This window comes from Calidris pugnax, unplaced genomic scaffold (genome assembly GCF_001431845.1).
Source record: "Calidris pugnax isolate Ruff unplaced genomic scaffold, ASM143184v1 scaffold76, whole genome shotgun sequence".
Lineage (NCBI taxonomy): Eukaryota > Metazoa > Chordata > Aves > Charadriiformes > Scolopacidae > Calidris > Calidris pugnax.
The window spans coordinates 64,272-84,860 of record NW_015090827.1 but is presented as its reverse complement, the minus strand read 5'-3'; the positions used below and the strand labels follow the sequence as shown (position 1 = coordinate 84,860).

General features: G+C 37.2%; 1 protein-coding gene across 9 annotated transcripts in view; it reads right to left on the bottom strand.

Annotated features, from left to right (window-relative positions):
• The window catches only part of AKAP9 (A-kinase anchoring protein 9), a 120,539-nt gene that overhangs the window by 44,523 nt on the left and 55,427 nt on the right, over positions 1–20,589 (bottom strand). For 8 of the 9 annotated variants that reach the window (XM_014940241.1, XM_014940243.1, XM_014940245.1 and 5 more), the window contains 12 exons: positions 17,430–19,877; positions 16,734–16,947; positions 15,846–15,925; positions 12,794–12,899; positions 12,162–12,360; positions 11,519–11,615; positions 10,567–10,659; positions 9,706–10,077; positions 7,149–7,373; positions 5,406–5,546; positions 4,755–4,858; positions 3,763–3,968 (listed from right to left, as the gene is read on the bottom strand). In XM_014940241.1, coding sequence (XP_014795727.1) covers positions 3,763–3,968; positions 4,755–4,858; positions 5,406–5,546; positions 7,149–7,373; positions 9,706–10,077; positions 10,567–10,659; positions 11,519–11,615; positions 12,162–12,360; positions 12,794–12,899; positions 15,846–15,925; positions 16,734–16,947; positions 17,430–19,877 — 4,285 coding nt within the window. The remainder of the gene's footprint in view (positions 1–3,762; positions 3,969–4,754; positions 4,859–5,405; positions 5,547–7,148; positions 7,374–9,705; positions 10,078–10,566; positions 10,660–11,518; positions 11,616–12,161; positions 12,361–12,793; positions 12,900–15,845; positions 15,926–16,733; positions 16,948–17,429; positions 19,878–20,589) is intronic. The other variant, XM_014940249.1, reaches the window with a different exon arrangement.

The following is a 20,589-nucleotide window of genomic DNA, read 5'->3' as shown; positions in this document are numbered from 1 at the left end:
CCACCCAGCCAGTTTTTTTACCCAGTGAAGAGTACACTTGTCTATGCCATGATTCGCCAGCTTCTCCAGAACACTGTGGTGGATGGTGTCAAAGGCCTTACCAAAGTCCAGTTAGACAACATCCACAGCCTTCCCCGCATCAAGAAGGTGGGTCACATGGTCAAAGAAAGAGATCAGGTTGGTTAAGCAAGATGTCCCTTTCATAAACCCATGCTAGCTGGGTTACAAGCTTTAAACAAAAAATCCCAGTGTTACGGCGGTTCAGTGTATAAAGCTATTTACTACCTTGCTTTTGGTACAATGTTTGGAAACAAGTTGCTGAGAAAGCTGGGAAGAGGGTTTAATGTCCAAGGAACACCATAACCGCAACCAGGGTAACCCGCATTACTGCGTTCCCTTGATCCAAGGTACAACGTCTGAGGGAGGAGAACAGCAAAGCCTGCTGGTTCTGTCACCATGATTCCTGGCCCAAATGTCCAGATGTAATCAACTCGCCAGATTACTTTGCACAAATGCCATTCACTTCCAATGATATGTTTTATGACTGAAATTTGAACTTTACTCGCTCTGCTAGAAATAAAATCCTGTGCTAGCCAATAACCTAGGCGAGGTCCCAGATAAACCTCTGTATGCTGTATAAATCAGGTGGTGGTTATAAGTATGTGACCTTAATGATTGAGCTTTATAAAATGCCGTAACTCAGCAAAATCAGTAAGCTGAGTTTTGCTTGTCAATAAATATGGATTACATTCAGAAGCTTGGGGAGAATTGAACACATTATTTTTTTCTATCTTAGTATTAGATTGGTACAAATTTGTTCCCATCTATTTGGCTAGGTATTACAAAATGCAATACAATGCACAGGTTAAAATACAGAAGTAGTGCCTACCTATTTCTTACTTCCAGAAAACAACAGTGAAAAAATTTTAAAAACTTATGTTCTTTTGGGCCATTCAGCAGAAGTATAGGAAATGAGTAACAACTGTCTTGTTGCTGAAAACACTATTAGGATTTGTCACCTAATTCCATTCAAAGAAGGATCAAATACTTCAGCTGACGAAACAGTATGACTGCTCCCATGGCTGGCTGACCCCAGTGGCAGAGCTATGCATACAGCAAGGATGCGGTTGTATCATTTGGGAAAGAGAAAAGAAAAGGGAACTGTGAATACAACCTCAGAGGTACATCACAAACTATACGTTCACCCATTATAGCCACTGTAAGCCTGGGTCCTCTTTAATCCTCACTCTTTTCTCTGGTTTCTCCTCCTTTCATAACTATTTCTGAATGTAAGGAAACATGCAAAAAAGAATACCAGAATAAAAAACTGGTATGTGGACAGCTCGAATGCCACTCTATACCAAGGAGGGGCATTACAACAGCAGAGATACTGCTTTGCTACAGACTAGTCAAACCTTACATGCCTCTTCAAAACACACTAATAGCAAACACAAGAGTTAAACCAGTCAGCCTTCATCATGAGCACAATGGAACAGAGTTCTCTTTAAGAGAGTACTCTCTCATCAGAAGCTTTCACAAGAAATTAACAATACATTCCAATGACAGGGGCTGTTGTGCATTTAGACAGGAGTATTACGAAAGCAAGACATAAGTCTATATTGTACTCACCCAAAATACCAAATAAAGGTACTTTTTAAACTGAGTTGTTCTACTTATAACACAAGCGATCCATATCAAGGATTGTTAATGACAATAATTAGTGACAAATACAAGTATACACATTGTTGTGCAGAAGCAGGCAGAAAGCAAAGGCGTGTATTGTGCATGTACAGATGAGAGCAGTGAAGGCCAACAACCATGTGTGAGTGCTTTGTACATACAGTTATGTATTTATTATCTGAGAAAAGGGAGCAATATTCTCAGAAAACGAGAATGAGGGAGAAAAGGAACACTGCGTGTTTGCTGAATAGGCATGATGCAACTATGAACTGGGTGCAGCAAATGCACAAGGTAATACCACAGCACATATAACTGTGACAATCTGTGACCGCTGCCTTCCTAAAGAGAACACGTTTTTATTTCTTTGGGCAATGTATGTTGTGAAAATCCCAATGCTTTTTGGACATCTCAGCCTATCCAATGAGAACACAAAGAATATAAAAAAGTATTTATAAATTGCTGATTTTAATATAGAAAACATTTAAAATGCAGTTTACATAAAACCTAAGACTACCTCAGAATACAAAAGGAGATGGTGGTAAACTTTGAGCCTGGTCACTGCTCCTTTTACCATATGGCTAGGAGACTGTGGGGAAAATAACTGCTTTAACAACTGCAAATTCTATTCATTTCCCACCCCAAAGTAAAGTACAAGAATACTTCATTTTGAAAGAAGCGATTCCTTCAATTATTGTAGCAGAGGTTCTCAATCTTTAAGGTCTTCTGGACAAGTATCAAAAATTAAGGCCAGAAGTTTAGTCAACCAATCTAAAATTTGGAGGAAAAGGTAAAGCCTCAAAAGTCTGAGTTTTCAAAAAATAATTTTCCTCACAATTAAATACAGTGTAACATGCAGAAAGCATAAGTTAGGAGGTTTTTTAATGAAACAGCAGCATAAAATTGCTGCTAACTTGAAAAATTCAAGAATTCTTAGACCGTAGCTGTACACATTTCATCACAGACAACCTTCTGAGTAATCAACTGAGAGAGATGTCACTGTGCTACAGAGTCATACATTCTTTCTTAATTTGCCCCAAGGCTTATTGTGACCTATATTTAAAGCCAGAGTGAATCAGTAATATTTAATAATCTACATTTTGAATGAAATAGGTAAAGTTTATCATTGTTTACCATTTGTATTATTACTCTGTAGCAGATGCTTTCTTAATACGGCATTGTAGTATTCGACTCCCAGTTCTTTCTCTCATTTACAGTAGTTAAAATTCCAGCCAAATCCAGATGAATAATGTGTTTCAGGCTGAACCAATCTGTTGTAGACTGCCTCCCCATAAGATCCAGAATGAATGCGCACAAACTTAATGGCACCTAACCAGCAATATGATAGAGCGCCTAGTCTTGCCCAGAACAGAAATGGACAGAAACTGTCTTAGTACAATCACAAGAAATTAAACAGAGCCTGGGAGAGTTCTTAGACACTGTAAGCAATTAACTGCAATGTTAAAACCCTCCTTTAGGCTTGTGCCAACTAGCACTCCCCCAAACTTGCTGATGGGCAAGTCTTGGCACTTAGAAAGTTCCTGGAACTGTTTTCAAAAGGCTACTTGCATGCAATCACCCTCTTTAGGAGGCTAAGGAAGTCCACAAGCACATATATACACAGGCTGTCCCATGCCAGCTGGCCTCAGTGACCAGTAATATCCCTATGTACCATTAGTAGAGATACGGCCTTTGACACCATTTCCCATTCCTCATACATACAGAGGAAGGTATAGAGTTGGTGGAAGATGCCATGGAGCTATGTTCCATTCTCTTTCTCTTTGCCTCCTTCAACAGGAACATATTTATTTCTGTATTTTTCAATCACTTTCCCATTCTACTGCAGACTTTGCAACAGGACCCTGGATACGAGTCATTACTGGCTTAGGGCATGACCCAGACAACTCCTGAAATGTTGTCTCTGAAGCAGAGTGACAAATAGTTTTTCATTCAAGTGACAAATAGGTTGGTTTTTTTTTTAAATTATTTTTAATTAAAGAGACTTCAAAACTAAGGTTATTTAAATATATAATAAAACTATGCAAATGCTACTTGTTATGAAATAGAAAACCATACAAGCAGTACCTTTTTCATATCCCACACGGATACAGGGTTTTATGGACTCCTCTGTTTCTGTGTCCCATCCAGCTGGTTTGGAAAGCTGGACTTTCCCAGTCCGATCCAGTAATCCAAGAACATGGTGACCAATTGTCTCCTCCATGGCCACAGTTGTCTTCACAACTTCTAAAAGAATCTTCATGAGTTTCTCATTAGCCTTCTGCAAAACATGCCTGCAGAACAGAAACTGATCAGCCCTTTGATTTTCCTGTTTTCAGAGTGGTTTTTATCCCTTATACACCCTTGCAACCAGGAAAGATTTACAGTTGAAACAGTAAAATTCTTTTTCAAGACTAAACCCCACATCATATAATAAGTATTAACATATGTAACTATTAATACTAATGTATATGTAACTACATATTTAAAAAATTATAGATGTTAACATATAAAAATAAATATTAAAAGCGCATTTGTCTTAAAAGTCACTCTTTTTACAAAATATATAAAAAGTCAAACTATTTAGCAACATTTGTACTTTTATCTTGGTATTTTATCTAGTTACACCTTTGAAACAGATGTCTACATTTGCCTGGTATTCATTATAAGCTTACTCTTTTCTCGAAGTGACAATTAAAAAGGATTGTTCCTCTACACAGATCAAAAAAGTTACAGAATACTCAAAAGATATGGTCAAATACAACAAATATATTCATATAAACTTATTTCAGATATGGACATACAACGTGTATAAATGATGCGCATGATTCTATATGAGTGTAATATGAAAGATACAGCAAAATAGGCTAAGATTTGTCTCATCCTCTATGCCATTACATTGTTTTATAATAAATAAGACATTGTTTAATCTAAAGTATGTACACTTAGAAATATGGTTACCTACAATAAAATTGCCATTATCATTAGATTAGAACTTTTAAATAGTATTAATTTAACAACAAGAACATGATTCTCAAAAAAATTGTAAATAATAATGTTTTCTTAACAGTTCTAAGCACCTTTCTTTAGAAAGTAGAGCTGAAGACATTTCACCATGTTTTCTTCCTCCATCTTCATCCTCAAAGATCTGCTCTCTCACATCGTTTTGGTTTTCATTTTCATCCTGAGTAAGTTTTTGTAGAGGTAGAGAAGACAAAAAGAACAGAAATCCTGTCATGCCAGAATCAACATATTCTTCTTACACGCAGTAGAATATGGAATTTAAAACGTAAATCAGCTGTGTTTTATTAATAAAGCTACACCAAATTACAAATCACTAACTACTCTTCCCACATGGAAAAACTGACTACAATGTAAATAAAAACAAAACAGGAAATCCAAGGCAGGGCCTATTGGAAAGAACTTTGTTATACTGATTAAACATTTATTGTACTTTCTGTTGGTGTTGCTATAGCAATATGAAAATGTGAGTTTACCTGAGCAAATAGCTATAGTAATAATCCCCACCCTCAGGCTATTAAACTAACTTCTGCTGACCTAAAGTAAAAAACTATGTCTACCAGTATCACCTCTTGATTTTAAACCTGCTCTCTTGAAGCAATATCCAACATCTTTTAGGAAAATATATTACATAAAAGGAGTCGCAGTGAAAACAAATCTTACTGGTTTTACATGCCACAGCTGCCAAGAAAGTCAAAGTCCATATTTACCTCTGTTTGTGTGCTGCTGTTTCGTAGCTCACAAAACAGCCTCTCTTTTCCGGATACAGAATGTTGTTTTAATGATTCCAGTTCCTCTAAAAGCTTTCTCTCTCTCTCTGCAACCAGGCTGTCATTCTCCATTGAGACATGCTAAGAAAGAAGCGTTACAGGGGCACACACAACTTCTTAAGCTTCTGAGTATTAGCGAGTCCTGTCACTTCTGGTTTTTTACGTATTTTGCACAATGAAATTTCACTCCACTTCCTTAAATGTTACAAAGACATTGAAAGCTTTCTAGAATGGAATACAGCTAATAAATACTTTTGGTATTTTAAACCTTCTTTAAGATTTTCACACAACCTGTATGCTCTTATGAAACACGGTGGTTACAATGCAAACTGGAAGGTTAACTTCTAAATATTACACGTTATAGTATGTTTTGCACAAGAAAAAAGATGAAAATAAGTTATTTTTATAAAAAGTCTACACACATTCTCTTTTAGAAGAACTAGAAGCGTTCATGGCTTAAATACAATGCATATGTTCCTATGCGGTTCTTACGGACAAACATCCTTGGCAATAAAAACTGGAGAAAAGCCAGCAACGCAAGTTCTACTTATTGTTTTTCATCAGTTTCAGGAATTTGAACCCCTGATGAAAGATTTTGCAAATTTACAAAGATGTAAAAGGAGAAAGGATGTATATATTGAAAGGAAAGATTATCAGGATAAATGATAGAAAGACACCCACAAAGCAGCTACGAGAAACAGATACCTGACATTGCTAGAAAAGACATCTAGCACACGAGTGACTAGCTCTCCTGATTCCCCAGCTCCTTCAGCCCAAACTTAAACAGAAGAGAACCAGGCTTGGATAAGGTCTGAAGAAACTTAAAGCTCCACTCCACAGTGAAATCAAAGAATTTTAGATTTCACTGATTACTCTTCCCAAGTGCATTTCTGTACCCTTACATTGTTGAAATTAAATCAGAGCAAGACAAATTCTTCTGGATTCTGTCTACTTTGTCTTTCAAGGGAAGGAATCCTTGAAAACAAGTCTATAAATTACATTCTTTTTGAAGACTTAATTATTAAGATGAGTTAATGAGTTTCATTAGCATACGTACTACAGGCTTTGAACAGATGCAGAGTGACAGGACGTTAAGTTTAAAAAAGCAAAGAAACAGTGATGTTTCCCACCAAACCCCATAGATTTTGTTTCATTCTAACAGTCAGTAAGGACTCCATCTCCCATGATTAGAAAAAAAAGAAGGCCAAAGCACATTGCAGAAAGCCATCAATACTGTTCAAGTTCAGACCTCAAGTGGGGATAAGTTAAAATGAAGAATTCTATAGTACTTCTAGCCACGGCTGGCGGTTTCATTGATGTAAACGGATGCTAGCCTGCATCCTTCCATCTATCTGGAGGGCAGTATGGTTTACAATGCAGCTGCACTCACTCTTCTGGCTGCTGTGCAGCACTGCAGGCTTTCTCCAGATTTACAGAAGTCAAAATTGATCACTGACTGAGCTTTGATTAAAGCAATATGCCTTTTATACATATATGTGTTCATAAACATACACACACACAAATAGATATGTGTGTGTGTGCACATGTGTGCGTATGCATGCATATAGTAAATACACGTGAGTCTCAATACGTATAGAGTTACAAGTATAAACAAATATGAATCTGCCTGGTGATGTCCCTTTTTTAACCCATGTTAACTCAATGAGTCAAACCCCATATTACCTCAGCTAATTGTGCTTTAAGACTCTCAATCTCTGCTAAGAGTTGTTCTTGGTTTTCTTTTTGATGTTCCATTTGCTGCATATGCCCTTGTCTCAATAACTCTGTTGCCTGCTGATGTTCCTGGTATTGCCGTACTAGCTCCTGTCGCATGTCTTCCAAACGTTCCTCATATAACAACAGCTGACTTGATGTTTCTGTGTCTGATGCCATCATCTCAATGCAGTGCTGAAATATGGGAACTATTTTAGCATTTTATGTTCAAGGACCGTTTCTGGTAAATATTTAGATAAATTTTAGAAAATACTTTCGTAATTAAAGTAGCTATCATGAAAGTACTATCTTGTTGCCTGGAAGATCCAGGCTTAGAGTTATTCTCCATTTAAAAGACAGCTTTTTAAAAATAACTGTGAACACTGTTAACTCTTATGTTTTTTAGCTGGCAAGGAGCTCAACAGAAAAGGCAGTGGCAGACACACACATGCGTGACTATATGTGAACAACATCAGAAGTTTGAGAGGGCAGTATCATACAAACCAGGAATATTACAGTTTATTCACTGTCAAGATAATATAAGACAATAGTATTTATCCGTTACACAAATTTTAAAGTGTTATTTTTGCTTCTACTAGTGCCAAATTTAATAAAAAAAATAAACTTAGGATGAAATTGTGGAGTCAAAATTTACGACTGCTTTTAACCATATTTTTTCCACACCTTACCTCCCGCCCCATATTTGTGAAGTGCTAAATATATATTTTACAAGTTTTGGGTTCAGCTGATATCCTTTATCACAAGGGACTCAAACACTTTAAACACTATTTTTAATCTGTTCCTTGTATAAACACTAGAAGATAACCTATCTTACAACAAGTCTTTATACAATTTATTGCCTGCAATACAGTTCTATCCATGAAATGGAATAATTATTTTCTTGTAACTGGTGTCATATTCCTGACAGCAGAGCATAATGCTATGATAGTCAGGTAGAAGACAGGAAAGAATCATGGAATCATGGAATCATCAAGAGTTGGAAGGGACCTCTAGAGATCATCTTGTCCAACTCCCCTATCAAAGCAGGATTGCCTAGAACACATCACTCAGGACGGCATCCAGGTGGGTCTGGAAGATCTCCAGAGAAGGGGACTCCACACCCTCCCTGGGCAGCCTGTTCCAGGGCTCTGGCACCCTCACTAGAAAGAAGCTTTTCCTCATATTTGAGTGGAACTTCCCCTGTTCCAGCTTATGCCCATTGCCTCTCGTCCTGTCACTGGGAACCACTGAAAAGAGTCTGGCTCCAACATCCTTCAACCCACCCCTTAGGTACTTGCAAGCATTAATAACGTCTCCCCTCAGCCTTCTCTTCTCCAGGCTAAAGAGTCCCAGCTCTCTCAGTCTTTCCTCACCAGGGAAATGCTCCAATCCTTTAATCATCTTTGTTGCCCTACATTGGACTCTCTTCAGTAGTTCCCTGCCCCTCTTGAACTGGGCAGCCCAGAACTGGAGGCAGGATTCCAGTTGTGGCCTCCCCAGTGCAGAGCAGAGGGGGAGAATGACCTCCCTCGACCTACTGGTCACACTTCTCCCTGTGCACCCCAGGATTCCATTGGCCCCCTTGGCAACAAGGGCACATGGCAGACTCATGGATAGTTTACTATGCACCAGGACCCCCAGATCCTTCTCCTCAGGAGTGCTTTCCAGCAGGTCCATCACTAACCTATATTGATGCCTGGCATTCTTCCTCCCCAGGTGCAGGACCTTACACTTGCCCTTGTTGAACCTCATTAGGTTCTTCTCTAGCCCAGCCCAGCTCTCCTGCCTGTCCAGGTCATGCTGGATGGCAGCACAGCCCTCTGGAGTGTCAGCCAGCCCTCCCAGTTTGGTATCATCAGCAAAGTTGCTGAGGGTACAGTCTGTCCTCTCGTCCAGGTCATTGACGAATATGTTGAACAAGACTGGACCAAGTATTGACCCCTGGGGGACACCACTGGTTACAGGCCTCCAACTTGACCCTGCTCCATTAATGACAACCCTCTGAGTTCTGTCGCACAGCCAGGACTCAACCCACCTCACTGCCCCCTCATCTAGCCCACACTTCCTCAGTTTCCTAATGAGGACGTTATGGGAGACAGTGTCAAAAGCCTTGCTGAAGTCAAGGTAGACGACATCTGCTGCTCTCCCCTCATCCAGCCATCCAGTTATAACATCACAGAAGGCTATCAGATTGGTCCAGCGTGATTTACCCTTGGTAAATCCGTGTTGACCACTTCCAGTAACTTCCTGTTCTTCAATGTATTTGGAGATGACATTCAGAATGAGTCGCTCCATTGCTCCATTACCTTCCCAGGGACAGAGGTGGCATATAATTTAGGTCTAAAGTTGTCACCCCTTTGAAAGGGAAAGGGAAATGGAAATATTTAACTGAAATTTGCATCTTAATTTCTTTCTTTGCAGTTTTCGCATTGAAATGAACCACAAATCCATTGGAAAGATTATTCAGATTTGGTGTTATTCACTGCTAATTTTTTTTTTTTTTAACTTTTTTTTTTAATACACTTACCGGTGCTTCTTCTGCCATAAGCCCTTTGACATGTGAAAAAAGTTCTTCAGAAATCACTGAATCATGTGTGGTCTGTCCTAACATGCAATCAGACTTGCTATTACAATGAAACTGTTCTCCAAGGGAGTTGATCTCTCCAGACTCTTCACCGAGTTCCTTGCAAAGTGATTTAAATTCTCCTTCAGGCTTACTGCCATCTTCTGTTGCTTTTCTAAAAGGGTCGTCAACCTCTTCTTCATTATGTTGCTTTTTAATTTCAAAATGCATTCTCTGTTTATGTACAATCTGTGTTAGTACTGCTTCTTCCTTGTGCCTAGCAATTCTCGACAATTCAGTCTGTCTGGCAAATGCTACACTCATTGACACAATGACCTAAATAAGTAAGAAAAATCTGTATTAGTTTACGCTTCACAGTATCTTCTATTGCTAAAGAAATCTCATTGCTGACCATCAATAACATAAATAAAAGTACTAAACCTTCTGAAATATGATTCTTTTTTTTTTTCCACAGAGAAAAATAAAAAGGTAAAAGAACATAGACTTCTTGCCAATTTCATCAACAGTTACATCTTAAGATACAGACAAACTGTATTTAAAGCAGTTTAACACGCTATTTTCAATTAAAATATACTATTTAGGACAGAATTATCTAGTTCTTTTAAAAAAAAAAAAAGATACTATAAGGTAACTTTAAAAAGGCCTGGCATATTGACTTAAATGCAGGCCATGCTAAGCTTCCTCTAACTAAGCATCCTTTGTAAATGTTTCACTGACATGGAATTTTGGGCTGTATAAAGACAGCAGTGGCAAACGAAAGTGACAGTATTTTTAAAACATAAAGTAACAAAATAAAAATAATACCTTTGCTATTTCTTCTTCTAATCTTTCCTGGTACTGTTTTTCTAGCAACTGAACAACATCCAGATCATTCTGCATTTCAGTTTCACCAGCACACTGTAAGAAAACCATGAAATCTCAGATCATGTATTTGTGCTTTTATTTCATTAATTTTAAAAGTTTCAATCTGACAGATATTTTTTTCCTCAATTAGGTTATCTTCATTTCATGTGAATCATATAATTTTGTACCAGAACACAGAACAACTGGGTAAAGGACTTTGCCTAGTTTCCACTTCAAAATTACTTTTAAAAGTTGAGTTTGCAACCACTGTTATTCCAGCACTATTTTCATTGTCAGATGCAGAGAAAATAGGTAAGAAAGCACAGGATCACAGTACAAACCAGTATCACTATTTTTCAAAATGCAGAATTGTCGAGCCAGGTTTCCAGTAGTAGGAGGAGAGGAATGTATAGAGACACTTCCATTTGCATTTGGTTTTCAAGCTCTTTAAGATTACTTTTTCAAAATTTCTTTGAAAATTTCTAGTCTATATTAAAAAGTACTAGGATTTCACTTAAATCACTCTTCTTCCAGAACTAGTGTTTAAAGAAAAGTCGCATTTTACAGACTCCTGAAGCACTCTCACAATTTGGACACTATTTTTTTTCCACTTTAGTAAGAAACAGCCTAAACAAAATGTCTTGTTTTAAAGAAGAAATTAAAAACAAAAATAAAATTAAAACCCAGGACCTATAAAGGAAGCTCGTAATTATTTCTCATAATTTCCAGAAATTTAAATCTTTTTCCTCTAACATGGACCATCTAATAGTATAGTATATAATTACTTTACTACTACCAAATATACTCCTGGTTTGTATACCACTAGTCCACATTTCAATTTTATCTTACAACCCAAAGCATCTAAATTATATTGATGATATGTATATTAGCTGTCAAAAGACTTATACGATACCTCCGGTGCTTCATCTGCTTTTTGCTGATGAAGATTTTCACTGAACTTCCTTTCCCTGAATGCTTGTTTTAGTTTTATTTGTGAATCTGTGGATACACTAAAAAGATAAAAGCAGCAGAGGAGGGGAAAAAAAAAAATTCAATATTTCAATATAATTGATGTTTCATCTATTCAAATATACATATATCTTATATATATTTAAAGACCAGTAACTGCAAATATTTTCTTCAGAACACACATCTTCCCACGCCATTGAATTATTAAGTCAAGTATGTGAAATTATCTGCCTTGCATATGCAATTTGAGGGTTAAAAAGTGCCTGTGAGTTGGAAGTTTTGAAATTACAGCAAAAAAGCTCTTTTGTATTAAATGACAGTTATGCATTATTCCAATTATCAAATCTTCTTCAATGAACTATAAAAATGCAATATATTCTAGATGTTGCCCTACTTAGTTTGCAATGTTTATCTCATTTCTTCATAACACTCTTAACACTTGATGGACCAAAACAACATAAGATCAATGTGTTTACAAAGAATTTCTCAAATTTTGAAGTAAAATGAAGTAAAACATGAATGATTATTTGAAGCACTTCATTTTGTACACAGTGCAATGTTACAAGCATTAAAGAATGGACTAATACCTCGTGTGGTCAGAGGGTACCGCAGCACTCTGAAGCTTATCCTGCAAATGGACAATCTCTATAGTGTATCTCTCTTCACTTTCTTTCAGCTGCTGTTGGAAATAGGACCTGAGGTGTTCCAGTTCTTGAGCATGCTGTTCTTCAAGCTGTGTTTTAAGGCTCCTTATCTCCTTCAAACAGTATTCTTGAATTGTAGGATCTACATGTAGGGTATTGGAAGGGGGCAGGAAATAAATTACATGAGCATAAATCAACTCTCTCCAAAGTTACTAGCAGAGATGGACGGAATAATTACTATAGTCAAAAATTTCTTCTGATATCATATCAATTACTTTTCTGTAACAAATAATTATAACTTAATCTTCCATTTTGCAAAACTATATTCAATATGGCTAACGGAACTTTAACTGTAGAAAACTGAAAAAGACTAAACTAAAACATTCATAGAATATATTCCAAAATATTTTAGAGATTTAAAAAAAAAATCAAGAGTATTATACAGCAAAAACTGCAAAAATCTCTTACATCCTTCAAATTGTAGTAAGCTATGAGAGACTTAAAATTTAAAGTCATTGCCTTCTCTCTATCTCTGAATATATATACATATATGAATAGCATATGCATCTTTTTACCCATTAGACCCTGTGAAGGGGTCTGGAGACATTCATTTCTTGTTTCCAGATGGCTAGGTTCCTCTTCTTTCCTCCTTTCTAAAGATGACAGCCATGGCGCTTTGACCTAAAAAATAATCCAGTAAATACAAATGACAACAAATGCAAAAATATTAACTGTAATTATAAACATGTAAGAAAGGTTGGTGGCCAATGATTAAGGCAGCGTAACAATGTGTTTCGTTTTACAGCCCGAATGACCAATTACACATGAACAGCTAGTTGATCAGCCTGTGCAGAATGTCCACTGTAAATCTCAAACTCCTCTCTCTGCATATGAACTGTTAAGTCATAATTTCTCTAACTCCAGGAGCACTATACCTCCTCTCTAAGAAGGAGAGGAAGATGTTAATAGTCTCCTCAGGCCCAAGATGCAGTTTTCACATATAAATATTTTTTTTTTGTACATGTATATCCTCAATACACATGACCCGTCATCATCTCTAGACATAATTGATTAGTGTTCTCTATTTAATACATGGAAGTAGCTAACTCCATATTCACTGATAAAATTTGTCTTTAGCATCCCCCAAGATGAGTGTAAAACTTTGGAGCAAGGAAGACAACCTTGGTGGAGGAGGATCAGGTCAGAAAACAAACTGGACATGACCAATTTGTTGCTGCCTGATGGAATACACCAAGGAATGCTGCAGGAGCTGGTCTATTCTCAATTATCTTTCAAAGGTCACAGTGCTCGAGGCTGGTTTCTGAGGACTAGATAAAAGCACTCCTGCCTTCAAAAAAACAAGACAACCTCACTTTTATCTCTGGGAAGGTCAGGAGCAAATAATCCTGGAAACCATTTCCAAACACACGAAGCCGAGAACATACTCCATTTGGGAGTAGTCAGTATGGATTTATGAAGGGGAAATGGAGTACTTTGTCCAGTTCTGGGGCCTCCCAGTTCAAGAAGGACAGCAAACTACAGAAGCAAGTCCAGTGGAGGGGTACAAAGATGATCAAGGAAGTGGGACACCTCCAAATAATCCTGGAAACCATTTCCAAACACACGAAGCCGAGAACATACTCCATTTGGGAGTAGTCAGTATGGATTTATGAAGGGGAAATGGAGTACTTTGTCCAGTTCTGGGGCCTCCCAGTTCAAGAAGGACAGCAAACTACAGAAGCAAGTCCAGTGGAGGGGTACAAAGATGATCAAGGAAGTGGGACACCTCTCTGATGAGAAAAAGCTTAGAGACCTGTGCCTGTTTAGCCTGGAGAAGACTGAGAGGGGGTCTCATCAATGCTTACAAATATCTAAAGGGCAGGTGTCAAGAGGATGGGGTCAGGCTCTTCTCAGTGGTGCTCAGTGATAGGACAAGAGCCAACAGACACAAGCTGGAACACAGGAAGTTCTGTTTCAACCTGAGGAGAAACTTCTTTAATGTGAGGGTGGCAGAGCCCTGGAACAGACTGCCCAGAGGGTGTAGAGACTCCTTCTCTGGAGATATTAAAAACCCGCCTGGATGCATTACTGTCCAGTCTGCTCTAGATGAACCTGCTTTGGCAGGGTGGTTGAACTAGATGATCTCCAAAGGCCCGTTCCAACCCCTGCAATTCTGTAGAATCATACCTGACCAACTGTTTGACACCACCTCTCATTACACATCCTTAGACAAACTGATGAAGAATGTGGATGGTGAGACGGGCTGAAAACTGGCTGAACTGCTGAACTCAAAAGGTTGTGATCAGTGGCACAAAGTCCAGTTGGAAGCCAATAACTAGTGGTGTACCTAATGGGCCAATACCAGAGCCAATACTGTTTAACCTTTTCATTAATGTCCTGGATGATGGGATCGGAGTGCACCATCAGCAGGTTTGAGGACTGTACAAAACTAGGAGGAGTGGTTGATACACTGTATGATTGCACTGCTGTTTCAGGAGACCTCAACAGGCCAGAGAATTGGGCTGAGAGGAGCCTCAGTAAGTTCAACCAAGGCAAACGCCAGGTCCTGCAAACTAAAGAGGAACAGCCCTGTGCACCAGTAGACGCAGAAGACTGACCAGCTGGAAAGTAGCTTTGCAGAAAAGGAGCTTGAGGGCCTTGGTGGACACCAAGCTGAACAGGAACCAGCAATGTGCTATTAAGACAAAAGTCCAACGACCTCTTGGGCTGCATTAGGAAGAGTGTTTGCTGTCAGGTCGAGGGAGGTGATCCTTCCTCTCCACACAGCAGTGGTGAGACGCATCCGGAGCGCTGGGTCCAGTGCTGCACTCCGAGTATAAAAGAGAAACGGACATACTGCCAGGAATTCAGCACAGGTTCACAAAAGAGATAGGGGGTTTGGAGCATTTGTCTTACAAGGAGAGGCTGAGAGAGCTGGGAATGTGTAACCTGAAGTGGGGTCTCCATCTTTGGAGGTATTAAAAATTTGGTGGGACACAGTGCTGGACAACCTTCTCTAGCTGACCCTGCTTTGTGCAAGGGGTTGAATTAGATGAACTCCAGAGAACTCCTAACCTCATCCATCCCACAATTCTGTGACATGGGCAGCAGCTTTCTTCATTTTATCAAATCATTGCCTTGTTCTGCCACTCAACCAGGATATATAGACACAATTTCAAACACACTCTTCAATCATCCAGAGGGAATTCATGCAACACTCAAAATCCAAATGTTCATATACTCATATGTTAAAAAAAAAATAAATATCAGACCACTGTTAAATCAACAACTTATAGCTAGAGACGTTCAGAAAGGAAAAAAGTGCTTCTAAATCTTCTATTAGTAGATAGAAGACAAACATTACATCGAAAAACAAGACTAGGTGTAAGACCAAAGACATAATGTCTGGACAAAGACATAAAAGAGTTTAGGAAAAAAAAATACAAACCCCCTTGCAATGTTATTCTGGAAGATCAAGTATAGCAGTTTATTTTGAGATCAATGCAAAGAGAAAAGCTACAAATAAAATCTGTTAAAAATTAAGTAGAAAAATATGATGACTCACTGTACACATAATTCTACTTTTCAAAGTTTCAATTTTAAAAAAGACTCTTCTTTAAGTCTTACCTGAGCAAACTTGTAACATTCCTCAGTTACAGCTTCATTCAGCTTTTCTATAAGTCTTTGCGTAGATTTGACTTCATCATCTATGAATACAAATTATTAATATTATTTTTGAACACTAGATGCACAACAAGTTTTCAAAAGCCTGATTTCCTGCCTCAGTGAGATTGCCTCTTCAGGTCTTAGAAAGACATAGTTTTTTGTTCCCCTCTTTCTTGTTCCATCACACAGACAGATTCAATGATTACAGTAGAACTGCACATTCAAGAAGGTAAGTGATAAGAAATGGCTTTGTGTGTTAGTGAGCTCTAGAAAGATTAAACTTCACAGAAACATACGAGAGGGCAAAGAGCTTATACCAAAAAATTACAGAAGGGGAAATCATGATAAGTCATGATAAGAAAAAGTAAGGAGAGAAAATTGGCACTTTAACATAAAAGCTCACTCAGGCAAAAAGAAGCAAAGAAGTAATAGTGAAGAAACTTACTTTTGGGCAGGGAGCCAATGAAGGAATTCAAAGAACAGAGAATGAAGCAAGCCCCAAAATACTTTGCTGATGCATTTGCTTATTATTTCAGTAAGGAAAACAACCTTATAGGTGAATCTACTATATAGTTCTTTACAATTAATTGACCTAATAGAAATAGCAAAAAATGAGTTGCAATACTTCCTTCTGATTTTTATATTATTATTACGGTTTCTGTGGTTTTTAAGTACCCTGCGCATTAGACTACTTGTAACGAGTAAATCATTTTGTACAAAACCACTTCAAGATGTTCTATAAAAACAATTTGTTGGACAGCTACATGTACAAACTCTTGTGCTTGTTTTCTTTTAAAGACGCTGTTTTTCATATCAAGAGATTCACCTCCGTAATTCTGTTCAAGTTACCTGCTTGATGAATTTTCAAGGTCTGGAGCTCCAGCTGATGCATTTTTTTAAGATCATTCATCTCTTGTAGATGTCTACGTACAAGCTCCTCTTTAAGACTGCAAAGTGCACTCTCTTTTTCTGCTTTCAGGTACTCACGAACCTGGTCTACGTGAGCTGAATAAACCAGGGATAGGCAAATGCGTTGTGCTTCCATCTGTAGCTGTAAATCAGTCTTTGAAGAAAAAGAAATATTTTACAAAGAGTAAGAAATAAGACGACAAAAAAGTCCCATCTTTGTAAATGTCTTAAATTAATAATGTGTTGAATGGAACACTGCATACAGGGTATGTATTTGGTAAATTCAAATATACAGAGTTTGGAAAACCGAATTGTAACACAATAGTATGGCGCTTCTTCAACTTAAATAAAAATCGAACTACAATCAACAAGACTTAATATGCTTCAATTCCCAGCAATTAAAACCCAACTAATTTTCTTTCACTGAAAAACAGCATCCTCATACACATTGACTGTGGTTATCATTCTGGTCATTCATGTAACTACTTTCAACCATTGCCACGCTGCACCCCACACATGACCACGCACCTGGACTTCAAAGCAGCTAATAGGAAAAATATGATGCAAATTTCCAAGTCCAAGCTCCTACAAATTTTCATACGTAAATTATTTTCTGTACTGCTTTATGTAACATACCTGTTCTGATTTTAAGGCATCCACTTGCTCCTGAAGATTATTATTTTCACTCTGCGTAATGGCTACTAACGATGTTTCATCTGTCAGTCTGTCTGTCATCCCATGCAAATGTTCGACAAGAGACTGTTGTTCTGGTTTCAAAATTTGTTCAACTTCCTTTCTCTTTGCTACCTCATGACTGATATTTTTACCTGAAACTAGATTTCCTCTTACATTTATTCCTTCATCAACTATATTCCTTGGATCAGGGATTTTATTTCTACTTTGAGATGCTGCGGCAGCAGTCTTTAGAGCATTTCCTTTAGAGCATTTTGTCTTAGGGTCATTACTACTACTATTTCCTCTCTGAGCATGGCTAATTATGACTTCTAGTTCTTTACATTTTGCTAGAACTTGTTCTTTCTCATCTTTTAAGGATTTAACTTTTTCAGTCAAATGACAAGTTTCACTATGCTTTGACTTCAACTGTTCAGAGAGATCAGAAAGTCTCAGGGATAATTCCAGGTTCTCACGCTGGGTAACCTCAAGCTTTTCCATAAGTTCCATCGCATCTTTCTCAACAACTTCTCCAGTCTCAAATACGTTTGCCCTGGACACCCTGGTTTCTTTACTCCCTTCAAAACCAGAAGTTTTAGTCTTAAATAAAACTGATCTATTGCTTTGCAAGTAGTGAAATTTTTCATTCAAAGCTTTGAGTTCGTTTTTATATTCGGCTTCCTGCTTATTCTTGTTCTCTTCTAACTCAGTTTTTGCTTTCAGAAGAGCTGCACATTCTTTCTGCAGCTCTCTATAATTATCTTCAAGCTTTTTCTCAGTGAATGCAAAGGCACTCTTCTGCCTTTCTGTATCCTCTTGGAGTTGACTGTTTTGGTTTTTAAGTTGCTCATTTTCAGTAATCAGCTCTTCTATTCTTTTTTGCAAGTCCAAATTTTCTGAGTTAGAGCAAACACTGCTGTTCAAAATAACATTTTCTTCAGAGTTTACTAACATGCTTTTTAATTTCTCTTCCAGAGTTTTGTTTTCCCCCTTAAGAAGGTTATTTTGTCTTTCAAGTTCTGAACATTTTTTTTTAAGACTATCTTCTCTCTCTCTCATCTGTTCCTGCATCAACTCAGTTTTAAGCTGCAGCTCTTGAATTTCTTGTTCAAGGGTACCTTTTTCTTTTTCCTCTCGTCTAAGCACTTCAATCTCCTTCTGCAGCTCATGGATTTGAAGTGTCATTTCTTCAGATTTCAAATTTACAACAGACTGCTGCAAATCTTTTAGGTTTGAAATCTCTAGTATCAACTGATTTTGCTTTGTGATTAAGTTGTCCTTTTCATATTGCATGGCGTCTATCTTTTGGCTCATTGCATTTTGTATCTCATCTAACTGCTGTTTATGGTGCATATTCAAGTTATCTTTAAGGCTTTCCATGTTCACCATGTGCTCTTTTTCTAAGTTTTCTTTAAGTCTGGAAAGTTCCTCTTCATGACTAAACAGAAGCTTTGTTCTCAATCTCTCCAATTCTGCTTCTTGTGATTCTGCCATCCTGTCCAAAACTGCATCCTTTTCCCTTTCTAGCATTTCAAGTTTTATTTTGTAATTTGTGACTTCTGCCTCATGTTTTAATTCCAATTCCTTCCTAAATTCAGAGGCAGAAGTCAGCTGAATTTTTAAATCTTCAATCAAAAACTGGTATTTTTCAGCTTCATTTAATCTACATTCCATATCCACTATAGTTTGTTTGGCTCTTTGAACTTGCTCTCTTGAAAAATTCAGTTCTTGTAAAAGATCTTCAATTTTGGTTTGCTGAAGAGACTTCTCTGCTGAAATTACTTCCATCCGTTGTGACAATTCTTGCTTTATTTTTTCCCTTTCGTTATCAGCATCTTGCAATTTCATACTCAATTCATTAATCTTAATATTCATTAAATGCATTTGATCTTTATTAACATTCTCATTCAAACACAGACTTGAAGTTTTCTCCAATTCTACTTTTTGTTGCAAAAGACGCTGTTCTATTTCCATTGCATGTTGCTTAATTAATTCTTGCTTCATTTGTACAATCTGCTGGCCATGTATTTCATCTAATTCAGCCTGAAGTTGTGCCAGTCTCCTTTGTGTTTCTAATTCCATTCTTTGCACAATGTCAGCTTCAGACTGGCTGTCTTTATAACATCGTTTCTGTAATTCTTCCACAGTTCCCATTAATTGTTTTATTTCATCAGAACATTGCCTTTCTTTCTGTTTGTAGATGGTAAGTTCAACTTTCATATTACTTATCTCCTGGTTCTTTAGTGAAATCTGTTCTTTCAATTCTTCAAGTAATTTACTGACATCTGATAATTTTTCCTTAAGCTGAAATGACTTTTTTTCTTCTTCTCCAAGTTTTGCTTCCAGCTCTTCAACTAATGCTTCTTTTTCTTGCAGTTTACTCAAATCTTCTCCCTCGTTTTTGTGTATTTCCTTTAAAAGAAAAAGAGCAAAGCCATGTTCTTATTTTTAGTTCATTATCTGAACATATAAGAACTTTTGTAGACAAATATTTAAACACAATGCCTTTCTTTAGACAGATAGTGAACATTTATAAAAACTAAATATAAATTATTTGTTAACTTCAATTGGAGGCTATCTGTAGATTTGGAATAAGTGATAATCCCTCTTCCCCTCCCTACAAAAAAAAAAAATCACTTCCATTTTTTCCAGCTGTGCTCTGATACTTCAAAAAAATATATTTGGTGTAGTCTACTGAAAACTTTGTCTCTTGTCACTTTTAATGACATTTACATTTTTTAGGTACTTTTAAGATGTTTTCCATGACGGATAATAAAAAAAATGCACATGAAGAAAAAGAATTCATTCTTTCCTTAAGACAGAAAAGATCATTCAAGGGGGTTATTTTAATATTTTTTCCTAACAAAACAGTGTTGTTTAAGGAAGGCATTCTAATATACAGTACAGTTTCATAATTTGTTGTAAATATTTCTGCAGTTTTTTAAAACATGGTACGTGATTCTGACATTAAAATTTCAGTTTTAAATTATGCACATATCATGTGTTAGGTAACAGAAGCAGTCTTCAAAACTTAAAATCTTTGTATGCATTATATGCAACACACTCATAATCTGTGCTTTGTCATTTAAATTTCAAAGGAACTATAAAACCGGGAAAGGGGGGG